The sequence below is a fragment of the Bombus vancouverensis genome, chromosome 7 (assembly GCF_051014615.1).
Source record: "Bombus vancouverensis nearcticus chromosome 7, iyBomVanc1_principal, whole genome shotgun sequence".
NCBI lineage: Eukaryota > Metazoa > Arthropoda > Insecta > Hymenoptera > Apidae > Bombus > Bombus vancouverensis.
The window spans coordinates 4,602,193-4,627,777 of record NC_134917.1 but is presented as its reverse complement, the minus strand read 5'-3'; the positions used below and the strand labels follow the sequence as shown (position 1 = coordinate 4,627,777).

Here is a 25,585-nt window from a genome sequence, read left to right as displayed (position 1 = left end):
AAAGGACTGTTACATTTTATTCTATCTCTTCTTATACGAAAGAACTAGTTCTTAGAACTAATTTCAATGCATACGTATGCATTTATATACATGTGTACGTACACTTGATAACCTTGTAAGTGGGGACTGAGGACGAGCAATCGCAAGAAACGCATGAAACAGAATATGCGCCACTGTTATGTATGGATTTACTTGTGTATATGTGCATTGGGTATTAATAGCTTGCTGAGATGTCACAGAGCTACAGGCATCTAAAAGAAAGACTAACCTCTTCGTTTCTTATACGATAAATGGTTATATTCAACGCAACCTTGAATAATTTTAGATACTTTTCACACGACAATTCGACAAATATTTATCGAACGTAATCGAACTCAATCACATGCGGAATCACGTGCAAGGAATATCCCGCGATATTGTAAACCAAGGTAAAACGTATGATTAACAGTGAAATGTCATTTGGCGTTTAAGGACAGCAGTATGAAACGTAACTTTCCGTGAGTTGAACAATATCCAAGTGGATATATTTAACGAATATGTTATATAAATTCTTCAACGTTGTATCGTTTAAAATTTTTTAGTGCAAGTAAACTTGGGTTGATGGATAAGAAATTGAAGGAAGACTAGAAAAGTTTCTCTATGCAATGGAGCTATTCCATTAGACTTTTCATGTTTCTCTTTTATATTCTATTTTAGATTCACTTTAAAATACTTATTTTTCTCTCTTTTTTGTATTTATATCAAGACCATGTCAAAGCCTGAGACACCAAAATTTGTAACTGCTCTTTTTTCCTTCAAAGGAAAAAACAATGACGAGGTATGTTTCATTTTCTATTTTATTCTCTATTTCTATAGATCGGTTTTGCAATTTCAACACTGCTGCATTTGTGTTTTAGCTGTGTTTTAAAAAGGGAGATGTAATTACGATAACACAGATAGATGAAGGAGGTTGGTGGGAGGGAACATTACATGATAAAACAGGATGGTTTCCATCTAATTACGTCAAAGAGTGCAGGGTTCCAGGTATTGTGCATGTAATGAAACGATCTGTATTTAATCATTTTGATAATTTCTAGATTCTTATGTGCTTACCTTTTATACTGTTACTACATTTACAATATTTTTATTTTGTTTATAGAGAATAGTGTCTCGACTATGAAAGCAACTGAAAAAGTTCTGCAAGAATCTCCCGTGCATCAAAAACTAAATCGTGATATTGTATTGAAAGATTTGGTAGACTCTGAAAGAGTGAATGTAGCAGAATTGCAGGGTTTGATAAATAGTTTTTTACATCCTCTAGAATCTGCTAACATGTAAGTATATGTGATAAATTATTTATTAATTTTGTGGGAATGCATACATTCACATACACCTTTGCAATACTACAAATGAGATGTATTATAAATCTTCAATGTATAGATTGAACAAAGAAGAATACAAGCAACTTCTAGGTAATGTACATGAAGTTTTGGAAGTACATCAACGATTGCTATCCAATTTGGAAGCAGCTATGACACAAGATTCTAGAGTTGGAAATCTCTTTCTAACGCTTGCACCAAAATTAAAGTCCATTCATACAATGTATTGCAGAAATCATCCGAAGGCAGTATGTATTTTAGATCAGTACAGGTATGTATGAAATAAAAAAATTATTTTTATGTTACTTAAGTTTAACTGTAGGAAAAGGATATGACACTTGAAAGTTATTTTCTTTACAAAATTAAATTCATTTCTTCTTCTAGAGATGAACTGAATGATTTTATGGAACGTAGTGGAGCGATATCACCAGGGATATTAGTATTAACAACTGGTCTAAGTAAACCTTTCCGTAGATTGGATAAATATTCTGCTATGCTTCAAGAATTGGAGAGGTATACGGAAAGAAATCATCCTGATAGAGGTGACACACAACGCAGTATAGCAGTATACAGAGAGATAGCGGTAAGTCGTTTGATTGTATCCTTACGTTGTTCTTTAGTTTAAGCTCCATAAAGATGTTTGACATTTTTAGCAAAATACGTTACAATTTTTGTTGCATTCTCTTGTAGGATCGATGTGCATCCATACGAAAGCAACGTGAGTTGGCTCTTCAAGTGTTAACCAGCGGTATTAAAGGATGGGAGGGAGAAGAGTTAAGCTCACTCGGGGAAATTCTTTATGTCGGATCTGTCACTTTGGCAAGCGGAACTACTGGTCTAGATCGTCGAGATAGATACTTTGTTCTTTTTCCAACGACTCTTTTAGTCCTCAGTGCTAGTCCAAGGATGAGCTCTTTCGTTTACGAAGTATATTCGACATTTTTTTCTCTATATTTTATATCTTGTTGTATATCTCTCATCTTTACAGAAATGCCTAAATAAATGCTTACATGTTTTCTCCATTCACAGGGAAAACTTCCATTAACAGGTATTACTATTACTCAAGTGGAAGATACAGATGAAATAAGAAATGCTTTTGAAATTACAGGCAAGGAATCCGAATCATTTATTCGTTATGAAATAATATTAATTACCACGCAAATTTACTTGACAAACTTTACTTGACCTATTATCAACAAAATTTCCATTTGATCTTAGGACCAATGATCGAGAGTATACTAGTACTTTGTGGTTCTAAAGAAGATCAGCAGCGATGGATCGAACTTTTAATACAGGAACAAACAACGAATAACAGTCTCGTGAAATCATCAACGACGTCACGCGTGAGTTACAGTTTACCTCCATATGCTCGTCTTTCAAGATATTTTGCAAAATTAGTCAGACAAAAAATTATACGTCCTGAACTTTTGAAAAAATTGCTTTATTTACAATACGTTCTGCGACCGGATATGAGTAATGTAAAAATGCGAAGGACTAATATAACGACATATGTCCTTCATCCGATGCAAACAAATAGTCAGGATAGTTGTTCATACAACTACTCGACAAGTTTCGAGTCGAATAAGATCGCAACGGGACAACCATTCGTTGGAACGACAATGTTGCGTAAATCTACTTTGACTCTCAATGTGAAATATGCATTACCAGATATTGATCTTAGTACTGTAGGAGTAACAAAGGGCTCATCTTTGACGGAAGTAATATCAACTGAGAATACACGAGGTGATATTAGTAAAAGTTTGCCACTTGTTAGTGTTGGAAGTTCTATTACTGCTGGTTTCGCCAATAATAATAATAATGTAAATACCGTAAGCGTTGTTGACGAACAACTCGCTTGTCGATCACGTTTCACGAATCTTGCTCGTTCGTTTCCAATTGGCTGTAACTTCCATCAAGATACATTTGGTGAAACGAAGAAGCACATAGATGTTGCGGCCGCGATAAAGTGTTGGAAGAGTAAAGAATTCACTGACGAACAATCTATTATAATAAATTCTGTACATCATCCATCCGTTCCTGTGTGTAATTCAAACATTATTGAGAATTGCTGTCAAGCGAATGTAATTAGTGTTGGATCATCAGATTCAGGAATGGCTGAAAGTTATCGATTAAATTCTTCTGAAATAAATTCTTCTTGTAAATCGTGTACGTGCGTTGAAAACAAGTACAGCATAGAACATCCTATAAGGATCTATTCTGATGAAAGTGAGAACGATGAGAATAATTTTGAATATCAGTGCGTTTGTACATCACCTTTTGGTTCAACCCCCAGGGATAGTGCTCACTTATCTGATTCATCGAAACACAATGATAATACATTAGATCCTCCGACCTGCGAAACTGCTAGTACGATAGTTTACAATTCTGACCATGCCTTTGCAACGAATAAAATACAAACAAAAGAAAATGTGCTTTCAAATAAATATGAGCATACAATGCAAAGAAGGTTTACACAACCTATACCGTACACACATCAAAGTATTGTACGAAAAGTTGGAAGGAAAGCAATTCAGCCAACTCGACCTGTCGAAAACGATTATAATGGAGCACATCAAATATACACGTCAGGACTGTATGCCCATTGGTGGTTGAAGAAGTCTATACCATTTTCTGGATGCTCGGATCAAGGCAAGCTTCCATGGCATGGCTGTCTTTTTCTTCCTACTGTTTAATTAGCGTTTTTGCTTGTGTTACTACTAATTGTATCTTCTTACACACGCGCGCGCACGGCACATGCACGCACGCACACACATACAGAGAGAAATGAAACGCGTACACGAGCACACAAGCGTATGCTTTCATTTCACAGCCATGTTGTGTGAAGTAAGCTTTCGCTTTACTAACGTCAGTATGCATTTTAAGAATCTAATTGGAAAAAGAAAATCTGCGTTCACTTGCATATATAGTTGGTTTATTTATGATTTTTCTTTCGTTCATTTAGAACATGGACATGTATAGAGCATGTTTCAAAATTATATATAATTTTTAGTTTAGTTATAATTAGTATAAATAATAAATTGATTTGCACTCTTTACGACTTATTAGATTTGCAGTCAACAAAGCGGGAAACAGCAACAACAACAAACGCAGCAACAGCAACGACAGTCACAACAACACAGATCAATCACGGAACATTGTGTCTCCCTAGGAATTAGAACACCTTGGAGTATCGCTTCGTTACGACCAGCACCTCCTTTCTATAGCTTCAAAGTATTTGGTAAAATTGACATTTGGATTTATCACGCGTACAGCCGCCATACGGCATAAATATAAAATTTGAAATCTATATCGTAACATGTATATTCATAACAAGAAACATGTTATCGCTTACAGATGAAAGACAATTTGAAGAGGATGCAATCATATTGAAGGTGATAGAGGCGTACTGCCTTTCTGTTAATGCTAGATTCACCGTGCATTCTGGAGAATCAACTTGTAGGTTGTGGATTACATTTTCGGTTTCTAAGATGTATAGTAGTGAATTTTTGTATAGTAACATTTACATGTCGCATATCATGTTTACATTTTAGCAATGCTGGAATATGATTCGCATAAAATGCGAGACAGAACATCTTTGATGCATAATCGTGGAAATTGGGATTTTTGTAGTAATCGGTAATCATCGTCTAGTTGTTACAATATTTCCCATAATTGTATACAGTATACACAAAGAAAACGCTTCTAACATATCGTTCATTTTGAATAGGACATTATCAGAAACAGTTAGAACATTGAAAAATCAAATGACAGATTTACAATCGCAAATGTCATTATTGACGAAACAATTGGACGAAGAGAGAAGATCCAGACTTTCTTTAGCCGCAACGGTAAAACGTAGCATTGGTGTTGTGGACGGATCGGTACCTTGAATGTTCTTGAGAAAAGATATAATTTCTTGATATAATGATCTGTGTTTTATCATATTTGCGTCTTTTAACCCGATTCAATTTAAGTTTGACATTGGGAATGTTCTCTTTGTAAAATTTTCACACAGTGCCATTGTAATAAAAATAAAAGAATGAGTAACTGAACAACGCGTATAAATTATTTCAACTTTCATTCGTCTTAGATATGAAATTTATTACTTATTTCGTTTGCATGGAAATCTTTGGCAATGTATATACATCATGAAGTGTGTTAAACGAACATATGCGTATGAATTTGTTACATCGAAAATGATGATTCAGAAAAAGAGCATTCAATGAGTTTATCTTGGTTTATTTTTAATACGCTCTAATTCGTTTACTCTGCTTCGTGCGTGTTCTAACCTGTGCCATGCCATTTGAAGTACTTTTTGACTAGCATACCCAGAGCCTTCATGTGGTTGCCCTAAAAAGGAATAAATTTAAGAAGAGAGTAAAGTACATTAGATATTCGTATAAAAAGACAAGCTGACTTTCAGGTGGTCAAATGATTGTTTACCTGTAGAAACTTGAGTTAGATAATTAATTTGTTCGCTCAATTTTGATTCCACGTGTCCTAGTGTTTTTAGAAATTGCTGAGTTTGCGCTTCAGCTTGTTTCATGCTACTTTTCTCTTTACTGAGTTCCACAAAAGCTTGCCCTACATAAAGTAATAAGAATTGTTTTCTAGTTACACGAGAATTATGGTGTTACATGGTGTTTATAAATAAGCGTTTGTTGATTACCTGCACTTTGCAAACACACAATAATATCCTTCTCAATCGTTTCAAGGATTTGTATTCTCTCCATCGGTGGCGTCATTGCGAATTAGTTGTTAGAAGCTACGATTTATACGAAACTGTTGAAAAAATGATTAGAGGAAAAAAAAATGAGAAACATAAAGTATCACGTAGTATGTTCAACGTCGCACTAATGAACGTATCGTAATATGACCGAAGATTACCGAAAATAGTCGGAAATGGTCGAAACGCGGCGCTGTCTGGTATATCAATCGGTATTCCCAAAGAGGAAGTTTCCTATCTGACATTCCTTTCTATATATCATCCTTTCTATGTTTCCTTTCTGGTTATACTTACAATTGGAATAAGTACATATTTTGGAGTAAGTACATATTTTAATCAATAGTAGTAACACAGAAGAAGTTTCATGTGTGGTAGTAAGTATATTTGTTTATTTAGATTATACTCTTTTGCATTATATATTTATGTTACATTTTATGTTTCATGCGTTTAAAATGTAAGAAATAGGCAATGCGACGAAGGATTTATAAAAGTATGTAAATTTATTTTCGCATAACTAAACAATAAAGAAGATTCTTAATGAAGAAAGCTGACGTGATTGAAAAAACAGTAGTATTACGCATGTAATAAGATATAGTTACTATTAGAAATATTAGTCGAGTAAATCATTTATTAAGGACAATAAAATCAACCAACTAGAATGGTATCGTTATCGAGGAATTGATATTCTGGTATTTCCAAATTAGTAGGTGCTGGTCCTTTACGTATGCGCCCAGACGCATCGAAGTGAGATCCGTGACACGGACAGTAAAATCCACCGCGTATGATACCGGAGTTAGGAATTGGTATGCAACCGAGATGCGTACAAATTCCAATGACGATCAACCATTCCGCTCGTTTGACTCTTTGATCATCTGTCTCAGGATCCCTTAATGTCGCCACATTTATTACTTTCTCTTGTTCTATAATGGATTGGGAGCTGTAATGTATTTGAAAATGTTTGAGCGTTAAAAATAAGATTTGGATAAAGATAAAGAGCAGAGAGTGTAACCATCGGGAATGGATGATATTGGCTGAATAGCTCACCGATGGTAAATGAAGATCGGTTTTCCTCGCCATTTAAATACTGATACCTTTCCCACCGGTATATCTTGCAAATTAATCTCAATTTGCGCTTCTGCTAAAATGTTACGTGCTGGAGCCAGACTTTCTATGTAATGTAACAAGTGAGACTTGAACCCATAAAGTCCAGCAACACCGCCCACTAATCGAAAACAAAGGATCACGTTATCTTCATTGTCTTATCGTCTTCGGTCGCGCAAGTCCTTCTATCTCTTTTTTTACTGTATTTGTTTTTATTTTTCATAAACCTCGTACTCGTGAGAACGTACCAAAAGACATTACGTAACTTGATGTTTTTCGCTGATCGATGCTCCGTTTAGTCGACACATTCGAATTCTGAAGAGATTTTCGACGATATTCTTGAAAGCTAACTTTGGGTAAGTCAGTGTGTGCATATCGATTTTTTAAAGAGAATGTTAGTGTGCTCGCGTTCAACCAATTCTCGAAAGGAAATCGAGAATAAATCGATGCGAAAGACGATGACATTTCTTCTCGAAGCTTGTACTGATTACTACCCATTAATATAACATGAAATTCGTTCGAACGTCGCGTTTTTATCTTGGTTGCGATTCGCGATTGTTTTTTGAAATAATTGAAAACGTGAATGCATCTCACAAAAGGAAGAAACGGAACAGAAGGAATAAAGAAACAAATATCGAAAAGTTGTTACTACCATGTTATTGTCAATAGATTGATACATGTCCATAGTATTGCGATCTTTTATTGGAAAATTTGATCGAGTCGAAAAAAGTTATGCAAGAATAATGTAGTAAATATAGATATCGAAATTAATTCCATTTGTCTTTCTCAAAGTCTCTAGCATATATACCAAAGGTAATAAGATTGTTGATCGGTTCGTCCAAAACCATAGTTAGATTCATTTCGTTTCCACGTACATGTTCAACGTATGACCACTGTCCAAAGGGAATGAGTGAAGCGTCAAGTACGCTAGGCATTATCAACATTTTTGTGTAATCGTTGAATCTTGCTGTGACGCTTAAAGCGGAAAATATAGTATCGGATCGGGAAACGAAACCGCAAGAATGGATAGATTCATTAAGACATTGAATCAAGCCACATACACGGACACCGGCTTCTACTTGAGTGCCGTACAAGCGAACACCGTTGTAAACTATCGCGCGGTAATAAATCGAAGACGAATTGGTGATGGTTTCCACATCAGCCTTAAAGTCGCAGCAAAAGTTATGATGACAAACGGTTTCGGTCATCGAATCGTTGTTGAACAGAATAGATTCAAATGATGTAACATTATCGCGTAATAATTTTATCCACTCGGGCGTGACTTCTTTCTTTATTGATTTATCACAAAGCGTTTCATGGCGTGCAATGTTTTTCGCCGTTTCTTGATTTTTCTTTTCTTTGTTCATCGACTTCTGTTTCACTTCTGCTCTTCTGGATTTTATTGTTTTTGGGACTCGGGAGATCAAAAGTTTAGGATAGTCAGCCATGGTTACGTTGGCTATACCGTTACGACCTAACGAAATTGAATTGGAAATTAATTGAGAAATAGAACAAATATCTCAACAAGTATGAAATTGTGAATCTGTATGAACGTGCGATACCTAAATAAATTCCGCTTCCCGAACTTCCGATAGCAGGTTGGTGATATCCAGCTACTAAAAGATTCACATTCTCGGCAAAGGACCATCCAAATTGCGTTTGAATGGCTGGAAGAAAAGTTATAAATGAAAAATGTTGATTGATTGATTGCAAGCTGATACAGAAAATATATAGTATGTTGTAAATAAATGGTACTAATGACATAAGATACCAGTTAAAAATGGCGTTTCCGAGAACCAGGCGGTGGTGTATACGATATTTGAAACTCCTTCTATTCTAGTCAAGGATAAAGGCGGTACCGAAAATAGTATATCAAAGCATATAAAGGTACCAAATCTCACACCGAAATCGGTGTCGAATGTTACAATTTCCGGTATCTCGATCTTATCGAATTCGGCTTCCATATAGAGATTCACTTTGCGATACCTGATTACAAAGAGAAGGAAGAAGAAAGGAATCGTTATAAATCGATCATGAAGATATGATTACGTACCTGGCAATTATCTTTCCTGTTCGGTCGAACACGACATTAGTGTTGTGATAGTGCCATGTTTCGTTCGAGGGGCGTGCATCGGTGTGATTGGCCAATCGTTTTTCAGCGATATTTACCACCACGTAGATGCGATTTTCCCTTGCAGCGCATGATAGTCTTCTTAACGTCTACAAGAAATAACAGAAGAAGAGATCTATGGTGTATCGAGTGTGGATACAGAGTACTTACTTCACTGACGTTAACGTCGGTTCCCGTGCAAGGGATATATTCATCGACAGCGGAAGGAATCACTGTTGTCCAGGAATTCATTTGTGATTTGTCAGGCAAATGGATCGATGTCAATCCATCTTCCGGGAAAACGATAATGTCAGCACCCTGTGTGGCAAATTCTCACATCAGGATTAACATGTTGCGAAAAACAATCAGACCATGAAACTCGATCGAGCTTACCTGTTTACTCGCTTTTTCTATGTACTCGATGTACGCATTCGTGTTTTTTCTTAAAGTTAACACGGCATCATGCCAATAATAAGCCGGTGCAAATTCTACCACAGCTGCGGTATAATAATCCGATGAATTTTGTTCTGTCATCTGTTTTATAGAAATGGATGATAGGAATTAGCGAACGATCATTTGTTAGATTACTCTTATCCTTATTAAACGATGACAAGTTTGGAATCGTGTTTTAGATTTTGGTCTATTTCGTCTTTCCAAAAATCATCCGATTCTTACCAAATTTGTATACACTATACAGGTTATTATATACAAGGTATTCGGCTACAGGCGTAAAAAGATTTAAGGGGTGATTTTTAAAGCTAAAATAACTGTTTATAATATACAGGGTGGTTGGTAACTGGTGGTATAAGCGGAAAGGGGGTGATTCTACGCGAAAAAAGAAGTCGAAAATATAGAATAAAAATTTTTCGTTTGAGGCTTTGTTTTCGAGAAAATCGACTTTGAATTTTCGCTCGGTACGCGTGCGGTACGTTATAACGGATCTCACTGTAGATCGTTGTCTCGATGAAAAAATTAAAAAAAAAATTTTTTTTTTAATTTGTATTCTATATTTCCGACTTCTTTTTTCGCGTAGAATCACCCCCTTTCCGCTTGTACCACCAGTTACCAACCACCCTGTATATGTTCCGCCCGCAGGTGTTGTATACCTGTTCGTACTATTGAAATTTTAACCTTACCTGATATGAAAGTCGTATGAGGATCAATAAAAATCCAATTTCGTTCAAATTTCCGCGCATGGCGATTGCTTAACTCGTCGGTCCTTTAATTTAGTTGCTTTAGAAGAAAAAAAATTAACAACCTGAAAAATGAAATATGTTTACCGTTTTTATAACACCTGATTCGATAGATTTGTACGTTTTTTTCCCGTTTCGTGTTTTAATGTCTTCGTGTAGTCTTTTTTGTCCTATACATTTCATGAATATGTAATATGCATATATAAAATAGGAGATTCGATTCTGTCACAGGATCAAATACACGCGCGCATATACGTATACATATAATATACATGTGATGCATGTTATGTACATATATCACATAGAAGATAATCAGTAGACGATTATACATAGTGTAAAAGCAAGGTTTTTGCAAACCTAAGCGCGATCTGTCAACAGCTGTTTAATGATAATATAAATTGCAATAATTTGATTTTACCGTTGTCGCGATGACAAGAAATCCGTAATGTAAGATAAATACTAGTCTAGTACTTCTTTGGCATTCCGTATTTATACTCACAATGATGATATTCGCGGTGGGGGGTTTATCTTGTCAGTATGTACGTAGTAAGTACGCGAACGTGTCGTGCAACTTCGATTGTGGGAGAAATTTCAGAACTGTTTCCTCCAATACTATTCTTTGCTTTATCGTTAACGTTCTTATGTACATAATAACAATACATAGTAAGTATGTTCTGATATATATAATGCGTTGCTAGCAAATTGGAAGATAGAAAAAATGTGAGAGGGGTTAATTATTTCTGACAGACTTAATATAAGCTCAACATAACAACAAAGATAAGCACGTGTATAGGCCGAAAATATCATATATGCAAATAAAACAATACAAAAGGTGGTAACTCATGACGGTGAGAATCGTTAGTCTTTGACGATGAGTGATAGAGTACAGTATTTTCCTTGCCCATGTGCTGTCCTGAAGTCTTGCGTCTTGACTATTCTTGAGTCCTGATTACCAACTTACCAACAATGCATTACTAGAGGATTTAAAGGCATGGTATTATATACACGATACATATATGTATATGCACATATATACGTCAGGTATACGTCAGGACACACAGAGTGTGAAATTTGTTGCAAAAAACGTGAGGTGTGCAAAGTGACAATTATTATACATAAATAAAAACTATACAAGTTCTTATTATATATATTCAAAACCATATAAATTCAACTCTCTCTGGTTCAATTTACGAGTAGATCTTTATTTTCGCTGTTGCTATCGCTCTTTCTTTAACTTTTATTACTGCTGTTGCCATTGTTGCCTTCATAGTGTCATTATCGACGGCTCTGATAACATCGTGCTACTATCGATTCTATTATCGTGTATAAATTACATATGACTGCATTATTTCGTTACGATACCCAATTAGGTTATATTAGGTTAAGTTGCATTATTTATAATACTTGTAAACTGTTAATTTAACGTTTTGATAGAAACTTGATTTTTACTTTCCTATCCTGTTTACGGAGTATTCGAAAATGTCAAATCGAAAACGATAATTACGTGCAACATTTTGTACAAAGTTTATGAGCTAATGGGAATTAACGGATCCTACAATTACATAGTACCAGAATTTATTTGCACGTGTATCGTATGTATTTCGCAATACCATATCTACAAATAAAATTTGCAGCGATGATAACTTGCTCCACGATAAGAACATCTCGACAAATGGATCACCAATACGAATGTAGTAATTAACGAAGATACAATATCACAGCTATGATCGTCCTTAAAAAGCAAGCTATCGCACCTTGATCTTTTCCCACTAGATACATTATGTAAAGACGATCTCCTAGTTTCTTTCTAATTAATAAATAATTAAATAAAAATGGCATTCCCTATTAACGTATGAGGCCGAAGGTAGATTTTTGTACTGTAAAATACTTTTAATTAATAATTTTATAATTTATACCAACCTACAGAAATGCACGATAATGTTTACTTTCTAGACATATATTAAACTCATATATGTATATACATTGTCACGTCCCGCGCCCCGCACGATCCGTAGCGCGAAATTAAAATTGATCATTCCTTTCAAATCAAGGTAATTTAAAACGTTTATTTGAAACCGTGTTTACAGTATTTGAAGTGAAAGGCTGTTAAAACCGCTAAAAGCTATATCTTGCGAAAACTTATCTAACCATGTTTTTATATTTACTTAATTATGTTTTTATAACGATATTAAGAATTTATATATTTATTTTTATATTATTTTTATTTATATCATCTCCGACAGATATAAATAAATGTAGCGACTCAGAGAAGTCAGTATATTAATTACCGTTCGTCAACCGAATAATTACCATTCGAAGAGTTAGTTATCATTTTGTCAACCGAAAAATCATCATTTTGTCAAGCGAAGAATTTTATATCCGTCAATCTGTCAGTCAATTGTCAATATCGAAATCGAGTAAGATTTGAATAAATCATGACATATTGTTAATTTATTTTCGAACAATTTTAATCCTCTGCCATGCCAGTATTCCCGCACATAGCAGGTTAGCCGAAAGTGGAACTTATTGCCAGCTGCATTAAACGTCAGTTAACGCTACCTACCTCCTTGTCGGCAACTAAATAGAACGTAACAACATACATAATAACTGTACAATTACATACATTATATGCGGTATGCTCATTGTTGAAGATATTTTATAGGAGATTCGGCTGTTATTTAAAACTTTTTATTTTATTTAAAACAATTTTCTATATAAGAAAATTGTTCTTTGGTTGCCGATGGGCATCTATGAAGTAATTGTTTTTGTCATCAATAACCATTATTTATAACGAAATTTTTTTGCGTTACCGATAACCACTATCGATGCAGAATCTTTTTTCTTTATTACTTTCAACCATTCAGGTTTTGTTAACATTACTGATAATGATTAGTATCTAGATAAAAGACATAAAAAACGGATCTTATATTCGTTTTTTATATACATATATGTTTCAGGTTTGTCGGGTTGGCGCGTTGTGTTTCTTCGTTGGGACAAGCCATTGTAGTTGTACAAAGAGGTTTATATTTACAGTGATACGTACAGGAGTTGTTCAAACAAGGTTTAACTGTATAACGTAATAAGTCACTCTTAAATAAACAATGTTCTTAGGTTCAAACGAATCCACGGTCAACGAGATAATTCTTTGTACAATTGGATATATGTTAAATTCGAAATGACGTTTGCTATGACGTACGGTATCTTTCAGACTGACTGTCTGACGCTATGAATAAACTCTCCAAGGTGACCATAAGAATAAAAGACTGACACGTTCACATTTGTCAATTGTGTATTGATCAGGGTTATCAACAAAATTCCAGGCGCCGTTACTAGGCAGACTCGCGTAGAGCCGTCATTGCTCCCACCTCGGGACTTGTTTGTTAATACAACGTGTGCCCCTCAACATTAGTATTTCTACTGTGAAGTAAAACGCTTATCCCGTGACCGTGGCTACGTTCGGTGACCAGTTGTGACACTTTCACCCCAAGCCCACTGTTATCATACTATAATGAACAGCTAGAACAAACAGTTTAGCCCAAAGTATTGGGAATCTTCCCAAAATTCTAAAAGAAAGGCCCGTTATCCCTACATCACCGACATATGTAACTGTTTCAACCCCTTAAGTGGTAAGAGTCGGTAAATATATCCGCTCGGTGGGTTGGTTATCGACAACCAAAAGAGAATGCCCTCATCGATATCACTGTTTAACAAATTTTGACCTTTTTCCGATTTTGCAATTTTCAGTGGGTGATTGTTGTACACTTTCGTAAGCCAAACACGAATCTGTAAACCGCTTTTTCTTAGAATTTATAATTAATGTTTTGGGCCCTTAGGTTGAGACGAAATTATTCTATGGATTCTCCCGAATAAAATGATATGTATTGTTATTGAATTATAAGCATTTAAACATGTTTGAATAACGAGCAAGTGAGAGAAGGACATCTAAAGCGCAACATCTTTTACTTACATTTTCCAATTTATTTAAAAAATTAGAGGTGAAATCTTTGATAAAACACGTGTCGGCGACGGCGACAGTGTAGCGTAAAATTAAGATAAAAACAAGGAACTTGTCAATTTCCGAACAGGAGATCGAGTTCTTTTTATTTTTACTCGGTTCGCGATGATACTGTGGCGGCACGGGCCACGGAACTTTCCAACGGCTCTGGATACAAAGGGCGACGCTGACAAAGCGCAACACCGACATGGCCAATGTACCATCGATATCTTCACGCTCTTTCCGCCGAATTCTCGAAAGAGCATACGTGCCAGCCGCGGCGGCACATCTAATGAATGCACGCTAGTGGGGGATATCGATGGGCAACGAAGGGAAGAATCCGTTCGAGCCGGAACAAAAGGGCAGTCAGTCTGTCTTACCTCCTCTTAACTCCTGTCTTAACCTGTCTTAACCTGTCTTAACTCCTCAGTACCATTGCATAGCAACGCGTCGAATGAACTCTTGGTGTCTATTGTTACTTGTTAATCGTTACCAGTTATTTGTTAATCCTATCTGTTAATTGTTAATTGACTTGACTCTGACTGTTAATTCGTTCTTAATAAACAATTGTTCGTTAAAACATCTGAGTATTCCTTACGCACCTATCGCGACACGCCACCTCAATACACTTTTGATACATGGGCTGGTTAAAAATTTTTCAGACTGACTGGATGATTTTTAAGGAGCATTTATATTCTTTTATTCGTTGGAGTGGGAGAAGGCTTTGCTCGTACTTATTATATACTTCGGTTAACGGCTGGAGTGACCGAATGCAGGCGTCTGAGAACGGGTGCTGACTGGACTCGGAATTTTGGTTTATCATATGGCTGCTCGAATTTCACCTGTGACAGCAGCATTGGTATTCAATATTGGCGGATGCCTTGCCTGCCGGTATAATCAGAGAGGAAATTTTTTTATTCGCTATTCATCGGAATTGAGAATTATTGCCGCTGTCGAATGTTTTGCCAAACCTTTTCACTTTTCACTTTTACATTGGAATAAAAATATGACTTTTTAGTTTTTCTTGATGCTTTCCTTAGCATCCTTAGCAAATGTCTGCTCTATCGCATGCTAGAGTTAGACTTTCTTCTAGACTCTTAATTTTTAAAATATATAAAAAGGTGTGCATTTCAGAAGTCATTTTCAAGGTGATCATTATTTAGACATGTTTAAATGCTTATAATGCCACCAACAATGCATATCATTTGCGGGAATGTTCACAGAATATTTTCATTTCAATAGCAACTCGATAGTTGCAAAAGCACAAAACACCTGTAAAGTTGAAAGTCTGTAATTTTTTTCAAAATTGATTTTTTTGGAAAATGTAGGTTTTATGAAAAAACGGTTTGCAGATTGGAGTTCAGCTTACAAAAGTCTACAAGGATCGTCTATTGTAGATTGTAAAATTAGATACGTGTTGGACAGTGTAATGGTTATCGGTAAACAAAAACATGTTGATCGCTTATAGCGGTTGTATATAGCGGGGATTTGGCATTAGCTCTTCTATCACTTGTTTTGCTGTTTCCCGCTTTTACCATTTACTGCTTTCTTTATTGTATATTCACGGCCTTATGCTGCAATTTTTTTTATTCTGATTATAACTGTTATGGTCCTTGATTGAATTTAAATATCATGTCAGCCAACTTTAGGCATGTTTATTGAATGTATGTTATTTATATTGCTATCTTATTGCTACATTATATCACTGCTACTTTGCAATTGTTTATACACTGTCACGAGTGCCATTTAACTGATACGCATTTATTTAATCATTTATGAAACATCGTTTTATAATCAAATCAAATAATCTTTTGATGATTCTTGCTCTTTCTCCGTTGGTTACATAACTTAATTATTATTAGAATTCGCTATCGATAACTTGTATCACGAGGTTTTTAAGTGGAATTTCAATTCGGTTATACCCGTTTTAATATACATAATTGGTTTCACTTACGTGAAATTGCCGATCGTTCTTTATGCAGATTGTCGGTAACCTCGTGGATGACTGCATAGAAATAGTTGATTTGAAATGTGAATGTCATTAACAATTCAATTCATTCTTTTAAAATCAATAACCGTGATCGCTAGTTATTGGACTTAAAAAATTGCCTTCATAATATCAGTTTCCTCGTGCATAATACTTTCAATTTTCTAACGGTGAACTAATTTTTCATATGTTTAAAACTTGACAGATTCATTACAAATATTTAATAGTGCATACGTTTATTGCAAATACATTCAAATCTTACGAGTGAAATACGGTTACGGTTAAAATGAAACGAGTTGAAAGTGTAACGAAAAATATAACGAAATGGTGATCGAGTTACACTTATCGAAAATTAATTACTCGTTATAATATTTCACAGAACATCATTTAACATTATGCTCGCTTTAAATTTGTTTCAGGAACCATTCTGAGACGAACACGGAAGAAGATACAATATTCTATTCTTTTCCCTTTATTAGATTCAGATTCCTAAATAGATAGAATTTCTCTGTGAGACATGTCTTTAGATTCTTATATAGGTAGAATACCTATATAAAAAAATGGGATTTGTGAAATTAAAATTTGTTTTAAAAACCTTTTTGGGACCGGTGAATAAAGACACACGATAGACAAGATAGACACAACAAATTAGATTTACTTTTAAGCAGAATATATATTCATTATTTAATATGTGGTTTAATACACAATTGAGTATTTTTAAATTTATGAATAGATGAAATATTCTTAAATCATCATCTTAACGCTTAAGTAGGCATTTGGTAGGAGAACACTGATTAATACTACTAACTGTAAACGTTAATATGTGCCATTTCTTATATGTGTAAGTAGGTGTACTTAGATAACATATACTGTTAGTTGAGTGCGTCTATAGTTAAGAATAATATGTATAGTGATAAAGTATACAAAGTAATATAAAGAAAATGCATATGTAAGAAGCTAAGTAAGTAATTAAGGAGGTTTATTATCCCGAAATAGGATACATATGTATATGTAGGAGTGTTATATTATGAGTTTATAGGAAACAGTATGATAAATACAATATCGTTGCACTCACGCGAAATCGAATATAAAAACCGCGTTTCGCGTATTCGTTTCTTACTAATTTTACGACACAACAACGCAACGAACTTTACACGACCACGATAAATTCAACTCTGGCAGCATTTTCCATGCACATTTTTCCCCTAACATACCTTGGTAACGTTCACAACTCTCCTTGACAACATTAACATATCTTGACAACGCTAATAAACAATTACCCCTCGCGCCACGTCCTTCCTTGACGTCACACTATCCCACATATATATGTCGGAGATGAAAGGAAAGCCGAAGCCCTTCCTTGGAAATTTTGGGAACATCCTCTAGTACCTTAGCCTAGATTTTATTATAGTTGTAATTGTTTAAGATTTGTAATAAGCGAGATTGGGTTCGAGGTGACAATCGGTCGCTGAACGTAGCCACGGTCACGGGATGGATGTTTTATCTAACGGAGGTCTGGAGTGGTTGTATGTGTTTTCCGAGAAGTGTGGTTGTGGCGGCATGCGGCCTCGAGAGCGGGCCGAGCCACGTGTGATGTTGCCTCGGAGGTGCCGATGCAATGGGACATACATTGTATTTAGTAACCAAAACTCCAGGCAGAAACTGCCTAGCAACGGCGTTTGGAACTCTCTCGATGCTTCCAACGAGTGTGCCTAGCAACGGCGTTTGGAACCTTCTCGATGCTTCCAAACGGGTATAGAAAACAAAATGCAATCGTACAGGGAGAAAAATCTCCACGAGGCTGGCATTCTTGCGATTGCCTTGGAGAGTGATACATCGAGCGTTTTCGAGGATCGCATTTGCGTCTAAGTTAGTTTCGCTTAGTAAGGAGTTATCCCGGTGACCGTGGATTCGTTTGAACTCAAACATTGCTAATAGTATTATTTAATTTAATTATTCGTAGATCGTATTATTCATTAGGCTTAGTGTTTGTTAGACTTATTATTAGTTGTACTTATTATTTGTTAAGCTTAGTGATAGACCTGTATATACGTGTAAATAAAATCTCGGCTTTGTGAAACGATGGCTAGTCCACATGAAGAGTCGTCGCGCGCCCAAAATTCGAATCCTGATCCGACATATATGTATGTATTGTTATATACTTCAGAAATACACATATCAATTTGTGACGAAAAGCTTAGAAGCGGTGAGAACACGACGAATAGGCTCCTATATAGTGTCGTAAAGTAATATAAAAAATTGAATTTATAGATTGGCGAAATGAGAGTACAAAGTACGATGCGTGTCCTGCCGTATTTGATAAAAGTTGGTTCAATAAAACTTTTCATTGATTTTCGAAGATTGTTACGTTTTCTAATGTCTAGTGGTAACGTCTCTAACGTGTATTCGATCGAACTTGAAACAAAGGATTGGGTTAGTAACAGACAGAACGCATAATAATCGTTGCGACGATATTCAGTGGCGAAAGGAGATAAGGAGGATGACAGAAGGAAAGGAAGAAAGCTGAAGTGCACATGGTTGTGGTTAGTAGGAATTTGAGAAAGTAACAAAAAAAGGGAAAAGCGAGTAGACGAGAGGCGTTAAGAAAAGGAAAATACATATATCAGAAAAGGATGCGAGTCCGCGTATCAGTCGGATAGGGTGCGCGGTTGAGATGTGCCATAGGGAGAATCGAGTTTCGCAAGGTGTGCCGTAGTCGAAAAGGTGGGGTTGATGTGGCGAGCGAGGACGAGATCGAGGGCGCGAGCCCGTGTATGGGTGGAAATTTGCGGCGGGGTCGTGCCGCGGCGGTGAGGTGGGAAGTAGCAGCCGCGGAGCAGCAGTGCGTCGCGACGCTGCCTGTCACGCGGTTGCTGCTTTCCTCCTATCTTAATCTTCTCCTCGTTTTTTAAACATTTCTCTAATCGGTAAATTCTTTCGTTTCGTCCTCATCGTTTCTCCGTTATCCTAATCAGCTTAGTCCACTGCGCATTTTCTTTCGCCTTCCTTTTTTTCCTCCATTTATCTTTTCCTTTTTATTTCAATACTTCCCTCCTTCCCAGCCTCTCCATTCCTTCCTCCCTTTCTTTCTTTCCCTACTTTTCCTTTCATTTTCCCGATTCGATTTAATCTGGCTTGATCTACAAGGTCTCCCTTCTTTCCGAGGAGCTACCTTCCATCGTTATTCGAGCGCTCCTTTCCCTTCGTCGAACTCCTGCTCGTAATTCCATGTCTCCCTTTTCTTTTTCCAATGGATATTGTACCGTCCATTTTTGCGTCCTTTGCTTGGTTTGTTAATCTCGTTTGCCGGTTCCACGTGAACTGTTTCCTTACACTTTTGATTCTTTTTATTCTCTTTTGATCTTGTCTGAGAATTCGATTTGCGAAGATCTCCGTGATTCCTATTAGTTTATCATTTTGTCAGTCTCGGTTTCGTGCACGGCGATTTTTCATTATACGCGTATGTAAAGTATACACGTAGGAGCTCTGCTTGGCGATGATTGTCGAGGGAGAAGAACAACGACACTATCGTTATCGTTGATCAACGCAAAAAATTTGAAACACGGATGGTGTCCATTAGTGAACGTAAACGCGTAAAATGAATGTCAACGGATATCAATTTCGTTCGTCTAAACAATCGTTTGTTAAGTAGCGTGCCTTTCCGATACCAACGAGACAGGGGATAGCTTCCTCCTCTGTTTTGGTGAGTATTTTATAATTCCATCTCTTCCTCTCTCCTATTTTCTCCCTATTTCACCCTTTCCGTTCTGTTCCATTCATTTTTTACATTCTTTTTTCGTATCTTTCGCATCTTTCGTGACGTAACGAGTGTTCAAATATATATTTGTACCTATATACATGTATATGTATATATATATATATGTATATGCATATATATGGACGTTTCAGTTAAAATATATATGTACATTTCAATTAAACACACGTCAAAAACAAAGAAAAATTGTTAGATCTTGTCCACAAAATGAAAGGTAGCGAAAGGAAAACGGAAGATTCGCATCGTACAGGATTATTAATACATATATCGCGATGCGCATCCTTGGTCAATACGCTTGATCTTGTAATAGAAAAGTGATTTGAAAAATTCAATACGCGAGTGCAATCGATGTCGCAATATTATTCGTGTTAATTTTAGAATAAAACGAAACGAAACGAAAGGAAATGAAATGAAATGAGATGAAATGAAATGAAATGAAATGAAATAAAATAAAATAAAATGAAATCAAATGAAATGAAATGAAATGAAATAAAATGAAATAAAATGAAATGAAATGAAATGAAATAAAGTGAAATGAAATGAAATGAAATGAAATGAACTGAAATCTCTGATTTAGCGATGTTTGTGCGATGGGCCATTAGATTAATTCGCTATTGGGATACCCGAGTATTTTGTAAGGCGAACAAAACGAGACGCGTGCGAGCGTGTTGATCGAAACTTTCTAGCGATATCACATATAGAGCAAACAGCAAACATCAGAAATTCATAATTTAATAGTCTTGTTACGTTCGTGAATTGTATTATCGAATATGGTTGGCGATGAAGAGGAACATCGCTTTCGAGAACGAAATCGGATGACAACGTGATATTGTTTTGCAAAAGTATTAAGACAGGAGTATTCTGATTGGTGACATCTATAGAGCGATAATCTTGATACGGATATGGATCCGTAGTTGCAACGTCTTACTTATATCTGTTATATCTAGCATCGGTCAAGGTTACTACATATTCACCCTGTCGCGTCGTCGCGACGCGTCGCGTCACGGCGTTGGCAACGGGAATGGAAACGAGTCGGCTCCCAGGTCATCTCCACGAATAACGCACCGAACGTTTCTTTCTTTATTAATGTCTATCGTTCATCTCTAACTGAACTTCTGTCAAGTTAATTACATTCGGAAAATAAATTACACGGTATGATTACGATTGAGCATTTACGATATAACAACACGTGGTGGTCATATGGACATGGACTGATATCGTAAATGCAAGCCACAATAGGATTCCTAATACGTGTTTATCTTTCCGATAAAGTATTTCATTGTAGCGTATCAATTACGACGTTTGCACCGCGGTAGGCGCATAAAACGGATTAAGTCGACGGTTCTTATCGAATAGGGGTAACATAGAAAACTGTTATAACAAGTTTTGATATTTCAAACATCTGTTAACTCTTAACCTTAGAAGAAGCATATATATATATATATTACATACAAAAAGCGTAAGAATGCTTTCACAAAGAAGAGACGAACGCGATTTGCTATGAAATTCGATACTAATGATAGATTGTCGTGCACACGCAATCTTGCCCCTTTTTGAACGCACGGAAGAAAAGAAAAGTTTTGCACGACCTAATTTTAAAGCTTTTGAAAGTTCGGTAGAGGGTCAATTATAAATACCGTCTTGCTTAGTGCTTTAGTCGGTTGAATGTTAAAGTTGTCCAGTCTTTCACGCTTTTCACGCTTTTCGAGCATCGTTTGCTCCGTTTCAAGCAAAAAAGCTCGACCAGAGTCTATTATGCATAGAAGAATCTTGGGATCGAGCAGGAGAGTAGTAGAGGTTATCGAAATTACCGTGCGTTAAAGAGACACGCGGTACAACGGTATCGGCACACAGTGAAAAGAAAAACAATTACTCAACGATCTACGCGGTAACGTAACTGGAAACGATGGGAACTACCCGTCTGATATTTTCTGCGATTAAACATCCATAAATAGCAATTAGTTTATTGGCGAGTTTGAGACTTTGTAAACTTTGAATGATTCGGTAATGCGTTTATCTTGTCTCGTTCAACCTACTCGCTATATTATTATTATTCATAGCTATAATAATCGATCATTAACCGGATCGGTGAGTTTATACGCGCTTGGTTAAACGTTGATCACGGAGTAAAAAGGTGAACAACTGCGAACCAACATCCGTTACCGTGATCGAGGGGAAAATCTTTTGTTTAGCGAACGTGATTTTAATCACAAGGTTAATAATTAATTAGGTTGTCTGAAATGTTTCGATGAAAGGACCACTTGAAACTATGCCAAGCTCGATTATGTGACGCATCATTTAATTTAACATAGACTGATAATGAATCATAAAGAGAAGTGAAACGGTCGAGCGGTATCCGCATTTAGAGTTCTACGAATACGAGGAAAGCCGGGGATTCATTGAAAGGTTAATATGCTATGCTATACTATGGTTTAACGGGTTGTTTACATGTCAAAGCACGTAACGCCTACGCGCTCGTCCAGTCTCTTATCATGGGAAAAACCAATCTGCTTATGTACGTAACAATTGAGCATTCATGCACTGCACCTCTTTCGCTATGAAAACGGATTATGCATAGCAGAAACAGGGGGGAAGAAGAGAGGCGAAGAGGACAGACTATAAAGAAACTAAATACATAGGATAAAATATGATGGCTATAAATGACCAAAGAAACGAGAAGGAGGTGAAAAATATCATTGGTATTGATTAGTTGGAGAAATATAATCGACAGAGAGCTGGGTAATATGCAATATCGTTGCGGTGTCACCGTGTTATTTATTCTTGGCATGTCCTCGGCAAACACCAACTCCCCTCCTGTGTAGAGCGTAGATAATGGGAAATTTGTGGAAACGAGAGGAGCAAAGGGTAGTTGTATTTTTAATATCGATATCGCACACGATACGCTCTTTCTCGCCTCGTCGATGTATTAATATGATCTCTGTATTCGATTGACAATTTAATACAATTACGAGACTCATTGATGAATACGAGTGTGATGTGAGAGGTCAAACAGGCAAAAATTGATAAAACGTTTCTCTATTTGAATAAACATCTTTCTTTCAAAGGTAACTTAGCATGGAGCGAAAGGACGTAATTCTAACAGCAGTTTTTGGAACAGTGGGAGGTCTAGCGATATTGGTGGTTTTTGGTATGGCAGCGTGGCTTTATCTTCGAACGAAAAGATCGAAACGGCGGGACAATGATCTCGAACCACAGAGCGAACACGGGGATAGTTTCAACGATAACCGACATGGAAAACCAGCTAAGAGAAATGGTCTTTTAAATCTCAGGACACCTTTAATCAGTACAAAATCTTTCGGGTAAGCTCAAACGTCAATTTGGTTTTACACTCTGTTTGTCCGATCAAATATAACCGTACCTTTCTCGAACGAAAACTGTAAAGATGTATGTAATAATTTGGCAAACGAATAACCGATAATATAATACCGCAGTTATATTCCTAATAAAACTGTGTAAATGGGAAGAGAAACATTAGGAGAAGTGATGGGAGGAGAGAGTAGGAAAGAGAGTACATACATATGTACAAACATATGTACATATATATTAGTCAATTGAAACATACGAATGAAAATGGATAAACGTTGAAAGCACCGGTTGGTAAAGCAGTATCCATTACTTGTTACCGACTGAGAAATAATTTGATTATAGAGACCGACTAGGGACAGGTCATTGTGACCGACGAGACGTCTATGCACAATGTATACTCCTCTGTGACTTGACCATTTGACCGATCACTTGGCCATTGTCGAAAAATGCCGATTTTACCGACAATAGAGAAATTCGCGTTTCGAATATCGTTTTATTACGCGGCTCGGGCACTGACAAGGTACAGGTATCTTTCGACAGTGGTTCGAGGTCGAGCGATCGATTAATTTTCATTAACGTACAAAACTAATGCATAAATATATAACAATAATAATAATAATAAAAATAATAATAATCATAATAACAATGATAAAAATAACAACAACAACAACGATAATGATAATGATAATAATGTACAAACTTACTTTTTCTTTCCGTGTCTCTGTAATCGATTCTCGGATGTTCCAATATTTTACACAATTATAAGAAGAAGAGCATCTTTGCACGCACACTTATAATGTAATGTCTGTTCGTTCTAGATGATTTTTTTCGTTTTGTATCTTCATTTCCACTATTATAGATGTACATCAAAGGGCATATTGCTCGCTTAAATAAATAAGTAAATAAATAAATAAATAAATAGAACTAAATTATTTCGGTCGCGGCCGAACGTAGATGCGCGTACGTTTCGACGAATCACTGTATCCACAAAAGCATTATTTCCAACATAAAAATTGCATAAACAATTTGTAAATAAATTTAGTTCACGAACTTGAATTGCATACTACGTCGTGGATATCTTTTCATTTCTGTCAATTGTCTACGAAAAAAGAAAAATGAAAGGGAAAACACTGGATATAAAGTAATGTGTATAAACATGTATCAAGTCGCGATCGAAACTGTTCGTCGAATCGATCGCTTAAATCTCATATTGGTTTGCCATTGTCGCTTGCAGGAACGGTCAAGTGTTTACTTCGAAATCGAGTATCGAAACTCGTGAACTTGATCGGCCGAGGAACTACGAAAAAGTTGCAAACGATGATAAAGTGAAGGAGATAGAGCGCTATAAATTCCGTAATTCCCAACAAGGTGCCAATTGGAAACCTGCCAGGTAGTCTGGTGTTTCGCAGCACTTAAATCGGCGGAATGCAACAGATATGCCACTTGTTACGTTGCATACTTCATACATACATACATAGCTACTGTCTTCTATCGAGATTCGTATAACAATTACAGTTCGTTACGATCTTTACTTATTTGTGCCGATCGAAAGCTAATCGAACCGCGATACACGTATTTCCGAAATCGTTTGGTTCTTATTAAAACATTCCGTTGCACAAAAATCCACGTTACTCGTCGCAATTCCTCGTGATATAAAGCGGATAAAGGAAAATGGAGACCTTGTGCTAGTATTGTTAGTAGTTAAATATTCGGTAACAACATACGACATAGATAAATTAAGATAAGATAAAACTAATTTATGTTGTAACGTTACAAAACAATTCTATCTTTCGTATCACCTGTTTCAAAGCATACTACATAAATACATATATGTACTGGTAAATCTCCGTATTAGTTTAAACGTTTCGAAAGAGATGGCGATTGCTCGTAATCATTGTGTCGAACGGATATATCAATTGCAAACTTTTATCGAAAGAAATGAAATTTTGAAAAGAGGAAAAAGGAGAAACGAAAAATATAAATCGCGACTACTGAATGGCGTAATTGAATCATC

At 36.1% G+C, this 25,585-nt stretch overlaps 5 protein-coding genes and 1 long non-coding RNA gene across 12 annotated transcripts in view; 3 read left to right on the top strand and 3 right to left on the bottom strand.

Moving 5' to 3' along the window:
• Positions 1-138: 138 nt before the first annotated feature.
• RtGEF (Rho-type guanine nucleotide exchange factor) lies at positions 139-5,413 on the top strand. 6 transcript variants are annotated; one of them, XR_004465057.2, is made up of 13 exons: positions 160-497; positions 582-817; positions 897-1,023; positions 1,139-1,313; positions 1,420-1,629; positions 1,743-1,941; positions 2,049-2,285; positions 2,388-2,466; positions 2,577-2,701; positions 4,425-4,596; positions 4,713-4,818; positions 4,910-4,994; positions 5,086-5,226. XR_004465057.2 is itself a non-coding variant. In XM_033343284.2 (13 exons), exons 2-13 carry the CDS (start codon positions 749-751, stop codon positions 5,246-5,248), a joined length of 1,743 nt encoding a protein of 580 aa, XP_033199175.1. In that variant the 5' UTR covers positions 161-497; positions 582-748; the 3' UTR covers positions 5,249-5,413. The 6 variants fall into 6 exon arrangements, 4 of the variants coding, with proteins under 4 accessions (XP_076476433.1, XP_076476435.1, XP_033199175.1 ...); XM_033343284.2 differs by having other exon boundaries at positions 161-497; positions 4,713-4,814; positions 5,086-5,413; XM_076620320.1 differs by lacking the exon at positions 5,086-5,226 and having other exon boundaries at positions 4,910-5,003.
• An 8-nt stretch (positions 5,414-5,421) lies between these two features.
• On the bottom strand, positions 5,422-6,224 carry MED11 (mediator complex subunit 11). The gene is made up of 3 exons (XM_033343322.2): positions 6,028-6,224; positions 5,802-5,942; positions 5,422-5,708 (listed from the first exon to the last, which is right to left on the bottom strand). The coding sequence occupies exons 1-3, from the start codon at positions 6,101-6,103 to the stop codon at positions 5,587-5,589; spliced, it is 339 nt and encodes a 112-aa protein (XP_033199213.1). The 5' UTR covers positions 6,104-6,224; the 3' UTR covers positions 5,422-5,586.
• A 364-nt stretch (positions 6,225-6,588) lies between these two features.
• Positions 6,589-7,650, bottom strand: LOC117161633 (cytochrome b-c1 complex subunit Rieske, mitochondrial). Its single transcript, XM_033343321.2, has 3 exons — positions 7,434-7,650; positions 7,129-7,306; positions 6,589-7,021 (listed from the first exon to the last, which is right to left on the bottom strand). Exons 1-3 carry the CDS (start codon positions 7,648-7,650, stop codon positions 6,730-6,732), a joined length of 687 nt encoding a protein of 228 aa, XP_033199212.2. The 3' UTR covers positions 6,589-6,729.
• A 174-nt stretch (positions 7,651-7,824) lies between these two features.
• Positions 7,825-25,585, bottom strand: part of LOC117161630 (vanin-like protein 1) — a 21,453-nt gene continuing 3,692 nt past the window's right edge. For both annotated transcript variants that reach the window (XM_076620323.1, XM_076620324.1), the window contains exons 2-9: positions 24,276-24,456; positions 10,432-10,553; positions 9,689-9,829; positions 9,467-9,613; positions 9,239-9,405; positions 8,957-9,171; positions 8,748-8,852; positions 7,825-8,659 (exon numbers count right to left, since the gene is read on the bottom strand). In XM_076620323.1, the coding sequence (XP_076476438.1) occupies positions 7,953-8,659; positions 8,748-8,852; positions 8,957-9,171; positions 9,239-9,405; positions 9,467-9,613; positions 9,689-9,829; positions 10,432-10,491 (1,542 nt within the window). In that variant the 5' untranslated portion in view covers positions 10,492-10,553; positions 24,276-24,456 and the 3' untranslated portion in view covers positions 7,825-7,952. The remainder of the gene's footprint in view (positions 8,660-8,747; positions 8,853-8,956; positions 9,172-9,238; positions 9,406-9,466; positions 9,614-9,688; positions 9,830-10,431; positions 10,554-24,275; positions 24,457-25,585) is intronic.
• Positions 11,042-15,062, top strand: LOC143302961 (uncharacterized). Its single transcript, XR_013058851.1, has 2 exons — positions 11,042-11,151; positions 13,446-15,062. It is a non-coding gene; the product is annotated as an uncharacterized LOC143302961 (long non-coding RNA).
• Positions 19,301-25,585, top strand: part of Syt7 (Synaptotagmin 7) — a 23,884-nt gene continuing 17,599 nt past the window's right edge. Inside the window, exons 1-2 of the mRNA XM_033343306.2 lie at positions 19,301-20,172; positions 23,310-23,564. Coding sequence (XP_033199197.1) covers positions 23,320-23,564 — 245 coding nt within the window. The 5' untranslated portion in view covers positions 19,301-20,172; positions 23,310-23,319. The remainder of the gene's footprint in view (positions 20,173-23,309; positions 23,565-25,585) is intronic.